Source organism: Lolium rigidum, chromosome 2 (genome assembly GCF_022539505.1).
Source record: "Lolium rigidum isolate FL_2022 chromosome 2, APGP_CSIRO_Lrig_0.1, whole genome shotgun sequence".
NCBI classification, from domain to species: Eukaryota; Viridiplantae; Streptophyta; class Magnoliopsida; order Poales; family Poaceae; genus Lolium; species Lolium rigidum.
In genome coordinates, this window is record NC_061509.1 from 154,653,133 (window position 1) to 154,667,588 (window position 14,456).

Genomic DNA, 14,456 nt, shown 5'->3' on the forward strand with positions numbered 1-14,456 from the left:
CGCGAATGGTACCTCGCGTTTTAATCCCCTTCTGATCCGACGAGTTTTAGGACCAATACTCAGTGTTACTCGATCCAATACTCTTCAGCCAAACAACTAGTTTAGTAAATTTGGGAGCATTTATTTAATTACGCCGGGAATATACACTGAAAAGCCGGCCAAAACTCCCTAGCCAAACGAGGCCTAATAGATGTTCGATGGTTCGTTTAAATTTGGATGTATCTATGCACTAAAGTGCGTCTAGATACATTTGAATTTAGAAAAACTTTTGACATCAAAAGATGGATAGAGGTAGTATAGAAAATAAAAATCTTTTCACATAGAATAAGAAAACATCTTTTGTTGCATAATTGGCCGACTTTCAGATCATCAAGGATGTCGGACGTACCTCGGGCAAGTGGCGGTGACCGGTGTTTGTAGGCGTGTTTCCGTTGAGTGCACGGCCATCAAGAAAACCACTGATCTCGGATATATGTGGATCTCGTTCATTTCTATCAGCTGCAATCATTTTCTTCGCACATGAAAACAAAAACAAAAATGAGTAGAAAATTGAGCTCCACTACTTGCTGCCGCGCCGCTCCTCTTCCCCACTCCACCGATCACAACTCAGAGCCACCACTAGCTTTCTTCCTCGCTCCAAATTCGCCATTTTTCCTTCCATATATCCGACCTACCCATCCATCGATCTCACCTCCGGTCCGTCGCCATCGATCGACTCATCCACGGATAAGCACCTCCGGGTTCGAAGCTCTAGCGGGGAGCATCGCGCGCCATGCTTTGCTCCGGCCGCATGCTAGCCTGCAGCGGCCTGAGCCCCGGGAGGCTCCGGCCGCCGCGCGCCTACGCTGACCGGCTGCGGCCCCCGCTCCCCGCCCGCAGGTGGCGGGTCGCCGCCTCCGCCGCGGCGCCCGGCGGTTCCCCCGACCTGCCGTCGTCGTCGTCGAATCCCCCCTCGTTTGGCGCCGGGGACGATCAGGCCGCGGCGGCCGCCGCCGCCGCTTCCTCCTCAGGGTACTGATTATTCGATATGCCGTCTGAGCAGTTGAACTTTGTCAAGCAGATTTAGGATTTAAGATTCTGAGTAGATATTGCAATATGCCTTTGGTACAGCTTATGTGCCGGTCGAGAAAACTGGACCATGATATACATCTTAAAATTCAGGGGAATACATTTAGGTACGGTCCTATGTTTTGAGCAGCTTATGCTAAGCCTTGCTTGCAGGTTTTGCATCATTGAAGGTCCAGAGACAGTCCAAGATTTTGACAAACTGGACTTGCAGGAGATTCTGGATAATATCAGGAGCCGCCGGAACAAGATATTCTTGCATATGGAGGAGGTGTGTTGGTTTTCCATTGATATTATTAATTGCCTGGTTAAATGGTATGTAACGCGCCATGTACTAGTTGTGCGTGCTTGGTGTATACATATTGCTTGTCAGAAAAGGTAAAGTACTGAAGAGCAGGGCATGGTTTTATGACTTAAAGTATGGCAATCGATGGAACTAGAATGGAAATCCCTGAACTAGAACTTGTGATGTTGAACTAGTAGTTACTAAAGAATGGTGTCAAACTTGTGCTGTTAGAATGTTGGTTCTTATCTTAAGCATGTGCACATCAGGGTTTAAAATCTCGGTAACAAAAACTTTGGACCTCGCTGAAATATCTGTATCTGAATTGTCGAAAATTATTTCCAAATTATCTCGACCAGCATTCATTGAATTTTAACTCAATTTAAATATAGTTTGAATATAGTCCAAAGTTTGAGGTAAAAAATTATTTTGGTACCCACTGAAATTGCGTCGAAACTTAAACCCTGTACTTTACATACACAAATCTTGGAACATCCATGATCATTGAAAATGGGTTTTGCCCTTTTCTTCTAGTACTTTATCCTATTTTCTCTTTCCCTTTTTTTATAGATTCGCAGACTGAGGATACAACAAAGGATTAAAAATGCTGAACTTGGAATCGCAGTTGAAGAACCTGATGGTGAACTCCCAGATTTTCCATCGTTCATCCCGTTTTTGCCTCCCCTGGTGAGTAGGCCTTTGCTAGATCCAGACCTATTAATCAGTGACATTACTCTGTAATACTTTCCATGCCATGGCATGATGTATTGAACTTGAATCTTGAAAGCAGTTAGTTACCGTAGTTTTACTTTCTGTCAACAGAGTGCAGCTAATCTGAAGGTCTACTATGCTACATGTTTCTCTTTGATTGCTGCAATAATGGTCTTTGGTGGATTTCTTGCACCAATTGTAAGTTACACTCTTGATTCTTAAATTGACATTATTGCTATCCCCACTGATCTCACCGCAAAACAATGTGGTGGATGTGTAATAACTTGATGTTTTCTTCTTGCAGCTAGAACTTAGACTTGGTGTAGGAGGCACTTCTTATGCGGACTTCATCCGCAATGTTCATTTGCCTATGCAATTGAGGTACCACTACTGTTACATGATCTAGTATTAATTTATTAAGCATCTTCTGGCCATGGAAATTAAGTGGTTATTTAGTGTCCTTTTGTTGATTTGCTTATTTGATATTTTAGTCAGGTAGATCCTATTGTGGCATCCTTCTCAGGTGGAGCAGTCGGAGTTATCTCTGCCCTGATGGTTGTTGAGATAAACAATGTCAAACAGCAGGAGCATAAACGGTGCAAATATTGTTTAGGAACTGGTACCCCCTCCCCCTCTTAGATAACTCTTCGCATCCATTAAGTAGCGAAGATTCTACATGGTACTTCATTTTGACAGATATACTTTAGTGTAAAATTATATTACACCATCTATATCCCATTTCAAATCTGAGACCGATAAATTTAATTGCTTGCTCACTGTAAAGATCAAACATGGAACAAATCTCAGATGAATTTAAAGATATGGCAGCTGTAATACCATATGCATCATAGCTTGTTGTGCATTGTTTACCAAAAACTTAACTCACTAAGAGTCCGTGGTGTTGCTTGTAGGGTACCTGGCTTGTGCTCGCTGTTCAAGTACAGGAGCTGTTGTGCTTACCGAGCCTGTTTCGGCCTTCATTGATGGTGATCAACCTTTATCTGCACCAAAAACAGAGAGATGCCCAAATTGCTCTGGCGCAGGAAAGGTAAAGCAGTCCGTTACATGCCGAACTGCACCCTGTTTCTGAAATACCATATCCTAATTAATTTTGGCTCCTATGAGTAGGTTACATGCAACCATATACGACTACCTTTGATTTTTGTGACTTTAAGAGCATACATGACTTGTAACAATATGCTTGCAGGTGATGTGCCCAACATGCCTCTGCACGGGGATGGCAATGGCGAGTGAGCATGATCCTCGAATTGATCCCTTTGATTAAAAGGATATCTTAGTTCAGGAATTCTCGTATCATTATGTAAGGTGTTTGTAGATAATAGATGAACAGTCACGTCAGGGATTCGAGGCTTATAATTATGAATAGGGCACCATTTGGTACACCAACGAATCTGTGTAGACCACGACATGAATCTGTAGCACCATATCATACCCATCATCTGTAACACCATATCATACCCATCATGTGTAACAACATATCATACCCATCATCTGTACTATCAGTCTCTTGCACTGTTCAGCGGCTTGAACTGAACAATGCAGGAGTGTATGTTTATCAAAGCAAATAAAACAGTGTAGAATATGTTTGTAACCAGCTTTTCAATCTCATCAATTAATCTGCAAAATTTACATTGGGAGATTCAGTATGAATCTGCAAAAATTCAGAGAAAGATAACCATTTGTTTTAGAGATCTTTTCTTGCGCTGACATCGGTGCAACTTTTCGCCCAAAGTTTGCTGGTACATATATTTGCAATTTTCGATTTTGCTTTAAAAATGTGGAGATGATGTTTCATTTTTTACGTTATTGGAAGTGTATATCTTTCTTATGGCACTGGACTTACTATATATATCAGCTGTGCCATAGGATTTCTTTTGACACATTTCGTTATGGCTATGGCTTGCTGCAAGTGACCCAGTTTTTTTTAGAGAGTACCTTCTACTTCAAAAGATATGATCATATGCACGATCTTATTTTCTTTATCGTTGACCATCCGTCTCATTTCGGTTTCACATTGCGCATTTGCCCTTTGTACTCGTATAAACAACCCAAATTTCTTAAACTGAATTTTGCCATTCGAAGTGTGACTTTTGGCTCCTGTGGCATACGTATCTGCAATATCCATCTCCAAACTTTCTCTAGGCCCGATCTGACCTGACCCGACCCTGTTCCTTGGCCTCCTGTTCTGCTCGACAGCAGAGTGTAGAGGAGCGCCGCCGGAGGCAGGACGCAACGGTGGTCGGGTGGTGCGGCATCTTCGGCCTCCGTCCACTCTTCGACCGAGTGCAGAGGCGACCGGGGGCCGGACTCCGGCGGCCACGGGCTAGCGGGAACTGCAGCCACCAGCACGGGCGCTGCGGCTTAACCTACTAGCACGAAGCACGCGGAATCCTCCCTGGCGACCGCCGGGGCGGCGCCTCTAGGAGAGCCGGCGCTGCCGCGACCTGGCCAGGTGACGGTGACCCACTCTTCCCTTCCCTCCTGAATCCTGATGTCTCGCTCCTGGTGACCGTGGCATCAGGGAGACTCCAAGTAGGGTTCAGGGAAATTTCAATCGGGCTGCCCCTTGTGTCGACTGCGTCCAGGCTGCCTACAGAGTACAGAGATTACGGTTCAGATCACCGACCCAGTTAGGCAGCTTCGGGCTCCAGGCACCGCTGATGGATGCGCTCATGGCGAACTACGCGTCCGGCTCCGACGACGACGACGACGAGCAGGCGCCCGTCACGGGCGCCGCCCCGGACCCGGAAGCTTCCGCGGTGCTCCCTCCCCCTCCGCTCGACCTCCTCCAGCCCCCAAACTTCATAGGCATGATTCTTACCCATCTCCTCAAACCTATTCCGGTTGTTTTGGGGATCTCCGGTGATTTTCTCACGGTTCTAGAACTATACCTCCTGCTGCAGATTACTCTGCATTGGCGCAGGGGAACCGCGTCCGGAGCTTCCCCCATGTGGAAGGCATCTATGCGCTGCATGTCTACATCCCTGGTACGTTTCTTTTGGCCAACATAACATTCTTATCTGCAAACAATCCATGAAGAGTTCAGATATGCATTGATAGATCCGATGCGGGCTCGAGATGTGTTGCTACAAGCCTACCACTACCAACCTAAGATTGTGCTCTAAATTCATCATTTCTTTCTTGCTTTTATATAAGTAAGATTTTTTTTTTTTTTTTTTGAAACGGAGGCAAAAGCTTTGCCTCTTCTATTAATTAAGAAGAGAGTGCCCCGTTTTTAGGAGAAAACCGGGCGAAAACCTTCAACGGCAGGATCAAACCCACACAAACAACACATCCACGCACCCACAACCAAACCTAACAGAGCCGCACCCACTCTAGCCAATACAAGAAAAATGTAGCCAACACTAAAACAACACAAGGAAGATCTGATAACTCAAAATGAGTCCAAAACTCAATCAGCTGCTGGAGGTTTTCTTGCTATGGCTCTTTTTCTTCCTTTGCCCCTGATAATTACTTTCTTAAGGGACTTCTCCACCTTGTGGTACAGACTAAGAATAGGTATGAAGCAATCTTGTGGTACAGACTAAGATTCAGTTTGCACAGTTAGGCATGGAAATTTTTACATCCAGGAGCTACTTTGCTCTTATGACTTATGTAGCTATCTCATATGCAGTTGTCATTCCTTTCGATGCAAGGAAGCAGCTGACCCTTGTCATGAGAAGAGCTGCATCACTTGTGCCGGATCTCTATGCTGTAGATGCTGATTACGCACTTTCAGAATTGTGCAAAGACGAGCAAAAGCTTGAGAAAGTGCTTCTGGGCAGGGAGTTCCATGTAAGCTTAGGAAGAACTGTTGGGATTCAGGTGGATCAAATTGACTCCCTAGTCGCAATGCTTCGGCAGAAGTTTCAGTCACAACAACGGTTAGCCTTCTCTCAGAAGTTTATTCCTAGCTGATCACATTTTAGCCCCCTCTGGTGTGTCAAATCAATGTGACTTCCGTACAGGACCGTGTTTGGCCAGTTATGCGTGTACTTGTTTGTCTCATGATTTGCACTTATGCAAATGCTTTAATTTTCTGTTTAAAGCAGGTATTGGATGGACTTCAACAAATGGGAGCATTTTGTCAATGACGATTCTACACGATCATTTCTTTCACTAGAGGTTACAAGAACTGGGTTAACAGAGGTACTTAGTTGTGTTTGTCTTCATTGCTTAGTGTTTGTATGCATCATAAAATTGTCAATTTGTATTTGTTTGATTTTGTTTCTGTGGCTAACTCATCTTGGCTTTAGTGAGGTATAGGCATAATTTGTTAGTTACTTCAATTTTTCTTTGCAGATAAGTAGGCAGATACATATGGTTGATGAAGTATATCGATTGCATGGTCTTCCTGAGTTCTACAAGGTACTGTATTGTTCAGATATGCTTTAGTTTCTGGTATCACACTTCTGGCTTATGGTTTATTTCACACCAATGTCATGGATAACATAGCGACCACTTGATAAATCTAACACTCTGCTTGAAAATAGGAGCTTCAGTTCGCAAATTAGTGGACGTCTTTCTATTTTCATGCGTGGAAATACAGTACTCCCTCCGTTTGCAAATATAAGGCTACCACACATTTCGACTAATAATTTGACCAACCTAATATGAGTTATATGTCATCAAAAGTATACCATTGGATTCATATTTGAAAGATGTTCCCAACGATATGTATTTGGTGTTATATAACTTATTTTTTTATGGATCAAATTGTTAGTTAAAGTTTTGGCTTGGAATACTTAGTGGCCTTATATATAAAGCAGAGTAGTAGTTATTTTAAAACATTTTGGTACATAATGAAGTAATCGGCAACTGATATCATATAATAATGACTATGACTAAAATAGGAACACAAAAGTTTTTTGTCATCAAATTTGGGAAAGAAGTCTTAACTGGTATTTGGTCATTCTGCAGAATCCTCGGCCACACATATCATTGGTGTGGGCATTGGGTGATGTTAGCTCCAAACTGAAGCATGCGGCAAAAGAGATTGAAAAGTTCCAAAGTAGCATCAGCTCATCCAAAAACTGCAATCTGAGATGCAATTTTAGTCGTGTAGTGTGTAAAGTAGGCAAGAAGGTGTACGATATCTGCAAGATCTCAGACTGAAACATCGCTCCTCTACACTTAACTTTTGGAATTACAGACTTCTGTAGTCTATCCCTTTGGTTGTAAGAAGGAACTAAAATGAGGTAATTGCAATGGAGATACGCTGAATTTGTCATGCGACTTTGCTTTAATCTATGAAGTTGCAAACTGATACAGATTAGTCCACAAACTTGTTCTGCGGGATACATTTGGTCAAAAACGAATTTTTTGAGGGGTAATCACTCCTCTAGAATTTTTTCAATTAAAGTACCCTTGTTTTGTGTTGAAAACAATTAAGTAGGTCCCTGTGGCTGTTTTTTGCCCTCACGGGGCCTGGGGCCTGCACCCAAAGATCAATACACTATTGTTCTCTGGCACTCACTCCGTTCCAACGCATGTGACATCTTTTTGCGTGTTTTAACTTTGATCATGAATTTAACCAATATAACACCTGTCCCTTGCATATAACATGTTTTACTTGCTATAAACAGTATAGCACTAATAACTTCATTCGAAAACGAATTCAATGGGATAAGACACTTGGAACTTTCAATGAAGTAATACTCCGTACATCCTTCTCTACCAAGAAGGTGTACAGGTCCCCTGAAGCCATCCTCGACATTTGGAAAACCTGCAATCTGCCCAGACAGAAATTCTTCGCATGGCTTCTACTCCAAGAAAGGCTCAACACTAAAGACCTTATGGTCAAGTAAAATTTCTATGTCGAATACAAGGACTGCATTCTATGTGATACATGCCCAGAAGAAACACTTATGCTTTTGGTGGGCTCTAGGTTACGAATGGAACACTGATCTGCACATACATGAGATGATCGCTGACGCCAAAACAAGGTACTATAAGGAGTTCATCATGGGAATCATCATCACAGGGTGCTGGAGCCTATGTGACCAAAGAATGGCTTCATCTTCAATCAAATTGAACCAACAGCTGGTGGATGTATTAGCAAGTTCAAATCCTTTTGTAATGTAATAATGCATAGAGCCAAACCTAGCCTTAAAGAAGGCATGCAAGCTTGGCTAGATACTTTATGAAGCATTAGGATGTTATCATGTCATGTACCATGTAAATACTCCCGCCCCCAGCCCATTTTATATAAAAAAAGGAAAATGACACACTAGGGATTTTTCCCTAGTGTATTTGTGCCAAAAATGGCATAACTTACATGAAAAATAATTAATATTTTGTTTGTTAAATTAATGGTAAAACTTAGACCTCAAAAAACATGTGCTCCACTTGATAGAGCGAGTACCTCTATTCCTCTTCTCACCCGACCTGGGCACAAGCCACACCCTGGCAACGACCTGGGCACATCGTTGACTCAAGAGGCGCAGTGAGTGACCACCCTGCATTGAGGACCAAGAGAATAAGGACAAATTTAGTGGGGATCAACAAGGTGGCCATAGGTTGACGTTAGAGGGCAAGAAGGCCGCGGGTGGGGTCGCGCGAGTGACACGGCCGAAAGAGCAGTCACGGTAGGAGAAGAGAAGCGGAGAAAGGAAGCGACACCGCCCCCGCTCCCTGGCGCCGCACCTGGTGACACCATCGTGGGTGGAGTTGCGCACGTCAAATTTCTTCACCGGGTGTTCATTCGGGCAACTTTGCCACTATTAAAAATATGCCCTAGAGGGAATCATGAGGTGGTATTTTCCTATGTATTCATGAGTTATTTACATTGTCTTTAAAAATCGGCACCTCAACCATAAAGTTGGTTCCCTTCTCCGCCTCATCTTTCATGTGGATTGACCCCGGTCACCCTTCGGTCGATAGAGTAGGGGGTGCGACAGGCGACCTACCAAAAACACAAAGAGGGGAGGATGGAAGGGGAGAGAAATAACAACTTAAGAAAGATAGTGGGAAAATGTGCACGCATTCATGCAATGTTTGTGGAACCATGGAGATCCTCAGAGCTCTCATGAATCCTAGATTTAAGTTTTAGAGGAATAGACAAAACCTTTAGATTAAAGAATTACAATGATAATCATTCATAGTTCGATGCAACCATATTTGGCACACAAATGGTAGATAGCGCTGCGAGATGGCTAGTCAAGAGGGGTGGGGACTGCGACTAGCACATAATCCAACTGAACTACCACCAACAAACTCGATACGTAAAATGATCCAAATCCTTTAAGAAGGTACCAATACTCACAGAACAAGCCCATAAAAGCCAATATCCTTCACCTTGAGCTGGCCAGTAAAGACGACTACCATGAACATAAGGGTACTCAATACAACACCTACAACAGAGGATAAGATACTTGGTTGCATATATCTAGCGAAAGCCATATTGATGTCTTTTTTCATTAGAGCTCAAATACCCATCATCATAAATCTAATCAATAATGACCTGATCATATCCAATTGCGAAAAGAGTAGCCATACAATGCATGCTAGCTCACACCACCATAAAGGCCGCCACCCGCGGATGCAAAGTCATCTCGGAACAAGGGCCTTCAAGATGATGGAGGTGAACCTATATAGCAGAGCACGAACTAATGTCCCAATTGTTGATTCAATTATGAAAAGTAAGATGATACTTGCAGAGTATCAATCAACACAACACTCCTCCGATGCTCGGATCGCGGTTACTCGGCCAAGCCTCCGACATGGCAACTTGTGGTCGATGTTGGTACTTTCCAAACTCTTCCCTCGCGGTTAAAACTCGAAACTCATAGCTCGTTCGATCGTCGCAATACGTAATCAAAATAAATAAACCTGGTGATAACCCTGCAAGCTGTGTGATGATCATACACAACAAATCATGGTAGCCCTGAATAGCTGTCATGCACCATGGCGGTTGATGATTTTACTAATCCGGAGCATATTATACAAAGGGAAGTTGGAACTGTTTCCCACCAAACTTCCACTACGACGACAGCTCGGATTCAAAAAATTTGACGCGAAAACACAGCAGCACTTTACACAAAAGCCCAATGAACAAAATATACCAACGAGAACCGCCAGAAGGGGCGGGGCTCGTACCTCATAAACTAGAAACCAAGGGGCCTTCTGCCTAAAAAAACGAGCCAGCTAACCATAGTTAGTTAGCTTTGCCTTTCCCTCACGATACAGACCAAACCAGGGTTCCGCCCGCGGACGCGCACAACTATCATCCTCTTCCTCGAGCTCCCCCACCATTCCTGTCGCTCGATTCCTCCCAAAAATTCGCCGCACCGGAGCACGATTCCTCCCAAACCTCACCCGGGCGCGCACGGATTCCGCGCCGGACTGGCCCCTGGCCATGGCGTAATTGGGGTTCCCGAACGCGCTGGCGATGGAGGCACAGTGGCTCGCCGAGTACCCGCACCAGGCCGCCGACAAGCGGCCGCGCAAGCGGCCCAGGCTCGCATGGGACGCCACGCCCCAGCTCTTCCCGCCCCCCAAGGTATCGTGCTAGCTACTCGCCACATCGATCCGCTTTTGGCGTGTCATTACGTGATGGTTTTCGGCTAGATCTACTCGCGGTTTCGCTAGATTTGGGTGTCACGGCTCGATTCAGGCGTGGAGCTCGTGGTATCGGGTATCTGCGATGTTGTTATTGTGGATCATCGGTGAGATTTTGCGAATTAGTGGAATCAGCTGACAACAAGTTGCTGATGCGAAAACAAATACAAAGGGGGTTGGGGGTTTGCGCAACATCTATGCCCGTGTTGCTCAATTTGTGGGACTGGCGTATAAAACCTTCTAATTATTATCATGTAACTGTCGATTGATGGAGATCCTGTTTTTTTGGAAGAACTCGTAAGCGTTACTCAACGAACTGCGCTACCCGACAAATGAGTAGTTAATTTTGAAGAACACCAGGTGGTGTGAGACCATTGCGCTGCAAAACACGCCGCGGGCATTTGGTTGTTTCTGTTCCAAGTAAAGTTTTGCGGGCTTGCTACGAATCTAGTTATTTGTCGTTAATGAGAATATCACTGGTGGCTTTTGTAGGCAATTCCGATGCTCTATTGCGGGCAGGAACTAATCAACGGTAATTTCACGACTGCGTTCCTGCCGCCGCCACCAATTTATTATGCTGGACCACCGCGGAATCTGTCGCCCCCTTGGAGGCCGGATGACAAGGATGGACACTATGTTTTCGCACTTGGCGAGAACCTTACACCAAGATGTACGTTTCCTCAACTCAACCTAGCTCTTACTTTGCTTGCACTGGTCAATTTTTCTTGACGCATTTTACCTTCCTTTAGATGCTTTAGTTGATGTTTCTTTTGGTGAAGTGTCTGTAGCATTGAATGTTACAATACTGGACACATGGCTTTCATCTTCGTTATTCTGGCTTTGCATAATTGTTTCCAAGTTGAAATTAGTCACCCATTCATCCCATTAAAGCAGGCAAAATGTTTCTCTGAATCTATGCTCTTGGCTCCTAACAAGTTTTCCATGTTTCATGGTCACGTATTTTAGTTGTGTGCCAACTGCTCAATACCTTTGTGCCTTCTAGCTTTATTTAGTGATATTATTCTGTTTCACTGCCTAGAGAGTTTGAGTTAATTCTTATCTCTCACATTGTTTTCCTGTATGTTCTGTGCAGATAGGATACTCAGCAAGATGGGCGAAGGTTGGTTTGCTTCTCCTAGTGACCTAATATACTGCATTTTATTTTGTTCTCTTGTATTTATTTGGAATGTTTAGTTCTAAAGTGAATACTACAGCATATGAAGACATGGTCTCTCAAAGTTGAGCCATTATTTACTCACTATCTTCCTTCTCTGTCCATGTTACAGGGACGTTTGGGCAAGTTTTGGAATGCTGGGACTTGGAAAACCAAGAAGCAGTAGCTATCAAGATTGTGCGTTCCCTTCAGAAATACCGAGAGGCTGCTATGATCGAAATTGATGTGCTTCAGAGACTTGGGAAGCATGATTTTACTGGTAGTCGGTAAGTAATTTACCTTCCTTGATTTGCTTCTTAACTCTATGTTGAGTTGATGGATTTGCATCAATGGTTCTATGCCTGCAGTTGTGTGCAAATACGGAATTGGTTTGACTATCGTAATCATATATGTATAGTAAGTACATATGCATCAAGATGGTTACACTTTCTCCTTTCTTTTTCGATGATCTAGACTTTAATCATGAATTAATTATCTTTTCAGGTATTTGAGAAGCTTGGGCCAAGCCTATATGACTTCCTCCGGAAGAATAGCTACCGTTCATTTCCTATTGATCTTGTTCGGGAGTTTGCCAGACAAATATTAGAGTCTGTTACATGTAAGCATTCAGTTTACTTGTGTGGTTTGTTGCGTTAAACAAATTACTGTTTCATTGTAGCCTGGCCCTAGCATGCTAAGGTTCTCCCTTTAGCTGTATATATGCCAGTTCTAATGGACCTATTCATTTTTCTTCTTTTGTACATATACATAATAATTCTTAATTACCTATGCAGTTATGCATGACCTGAGACTTATTCACACGGATCTGAAGCCAGAGAACATTCTCCTTGTTTCACCTGATACTATCAGGATTCATGATTATAAGGTTGTAATGAACTTCTAAATTGGAATCCGTTCTAAATTTGAGATTTCCCTGAATGTTTACTTGTTAATCATTTCTTCCGCAGAGAGGATATTTTTTACTACTGAATACTCTTTACTGCATGATTTTTTTTTCTAAACTCCGTTTCTTTTCCACATGAAGATTCCGATACGCCCATCCAAGGATGGTTCTGTTTTCAAGAATCTTCCAAAATCTAGTGCTATCAAGCTTATTGATTTTGGAAGCACAACATTTGATCATCAAGATCACAATTATGTCGTGTCAACAAGGCATTACCGTGCCCCAGAAGTTATCCTTGGTATAAACAACATTTTTTCTTCCAGTTTCCTGAAAAAGACAATGCCCTTTGCCTAGTGCACTCTTTTTTACAACCACATTGCTTATTTTTTTAATGTTATCTGCTATTTTCTCTGTAGGTCTTGGGTGGAATTATCCATGCGATCTTTGGAGTGTTGGATGCATTTTAGTTGAGCTCTGCTCGGTTAGTTTACTATAGCTGCCATTATGTACCTGAGTTACTTGATATTTACCCATATCCAGAGCTAGTTATTACCAATCTGAGTGCTTCTTTTGATATGCTTGTCCTTTTTTGTTCTGCATGGAATACTAGGGGGAAGCTCTGTTTCAAACACATGAAAATTTGGAGCATCTAGCTATGATGGAGAGGGTTCTAGGCCCCATTCCAAAACACATGATGGCCAGAGCTGAGTATGTGACCTTTATTATCTTTTAAGATATTCCTGGAAACTATGTATCCTGGTGTATGCTGCTTCCTAGTTTCATGTGAAGCTAAGTTGGATGGAATGGTTACTGACATGCAAGATTAATGCTATTTTGCAGTAGACGAGCTGAGAAGTACTTTAGGCGTGGATTAAGGCTTGACTGGCCAGAGGGGGCAGCCTCACGAGAAAGCATGAAGGCAGTATGGAAATTGCCTCGTCTCCAGGTAATTTACAGTTTTACATAGTCTCTAGTCTTCTCATCCTAGCAAAATTACTGTGCTTAAGGTAGCAGATAGCTGATACTTCTCTTGGATAATTCTAATTGTAGTCATGTATTTTATGCAGAATCTGGTAATGCAACATGTAGACCATTCTGCTGGGGATCTAATAGATCTTCTTCAGGGGCTTCTTCGGTATGATCCTGATGAGCGCCTTAAGGCACGCCAGGCTCTTCAACACCCTTTCTTTACCAGAAGCCACAGAAGATGTGGTTACTGAGACTATACTGAGATTGAAATTCTCAATTCTGTATTTGTTCCTTTCGATGTGTAAGAGCTACCAAAAAAATGGAAATGTTCTGCAGAAAATGAAATATGCTAACTCGCATTCTGTTCTGATGTGAAAGGTAACTGTTGTATATAAAATGAGTTACGACCGTTAATTTATTTTCACAGGGAGGCAATTTTTCAGTTGTTGCAGTTTCCTGCCCTAGAAACCAGTACTAATTTTTTTACCAGACTGCTCAGTACTAGCAGGTAGCGTGCAGATATCTAACTTGAGGATAGTCAACTGAGGATAGGGGGGATGCAGTGGTGGCTTGCATGGAAGACGTACAACATGTTTGATGGTGACACACGGTGAGCATTCTGCCCATATGTTTCAATGCAGCTTTATGTCGCTGGTATTAGCCGGTAGTCTTGAGTGATCTAGGATATCAGTATATCTTCTGCAAGGTAAGAACAATTGGTCATCGTGGCACTTTAGGTTGAAACCACAGTATGTTTGTCGTCTTGGCTCGTGGAAGCAAATCCAAGCATG

At 43.1% G+C, this 14,456-nt stretch overlaps 3 protein-coding genes across 3 annotated transcripts; all 3 read left to right on the forward strand.

The window, feature by feature from the left end:
- Positions 1-572: 572 nt before the first annotated feature.
- LOC124692469 (protein ORANGE, chloroplastic-like) lies at positions 573-3,674 on the forward strand. The gene is made up of 8 exons (XM_047225855.1): positions 573-1,011; positions 1,222-1,336; positions 1,919-2,035; positions 2,171-2,257; positions 2,364-2,440; positions 2,551-2,678; positions 2,971-3,107; positions 3,267-3,674. The coding sequence occupies exons 1-8, from the start codon at positions 773-775 to the stop codon at positions 3,342-3,344; spliced, it is 978 nt and encodes a 325-aa protein (XP_047081811.1). The 5' UTR covers positions 573-772; the 3' UTR covers positions 3,345-3,674.
- An 831-nt stretch (positions 3,675-4,505) lies between these two features.
- On the forward strand, positions 4,506-7,326 carry LOC124687509 (U6 snRNA phosphodiesterase 1). Its single transcript, XM_047221283.1, has 6 exons — positions 4,506-4,888; positions 4,984-5,067; positions 5,715-5,964; positions 6,133-6,229; positions 6,383-6,448; positions 7,001-7,326. Exons 1-6 carry the CDS (start codon positions 4,741-4,743, stop codon positions 7,193-7,195), a joined length of 840 nt encoding a protein of 279 aa, XP_047077239.1. The 5' UTR covers positions 4,506-4,740; the 3' UTR covers positions 7,196-7,326.
- Positions 7,327-10,267: 2,941 nt separating this feature from the next.
- LOC124692471 (serine/threonine-protein kinase AFC1-like) lies at positions 10,268-14,107 on the forward strand. Its single transcript, XM_047225856.1, has 12 exons — positions 10,268-10,580; positions 11,132-11,309; positions 11,733-11,759; positions 11,926-12,079; positions 12,161-12,209; positions 12,297-12,411; positions 12,587-12,678; positions 12,838-12,994; positions 13,113-13,177; positions 13,307-13,404; positions 13,537-13,642; positions 13,764-14,107. Exons 1-12 carry the CDS (start codon positions 10,470-10,472, stop codon positions 13,914-13,916), a joined length of 1,305 nt encoding a protein of 434 aa, XP_047081812.1. The 5' UTR covers positions 10,268-10,469; the 3' UTR covers positions 13,917-14,107.
- The last annotated feature ends 349 nt before the right edge of the window (positions 14,108-14,456 follow it).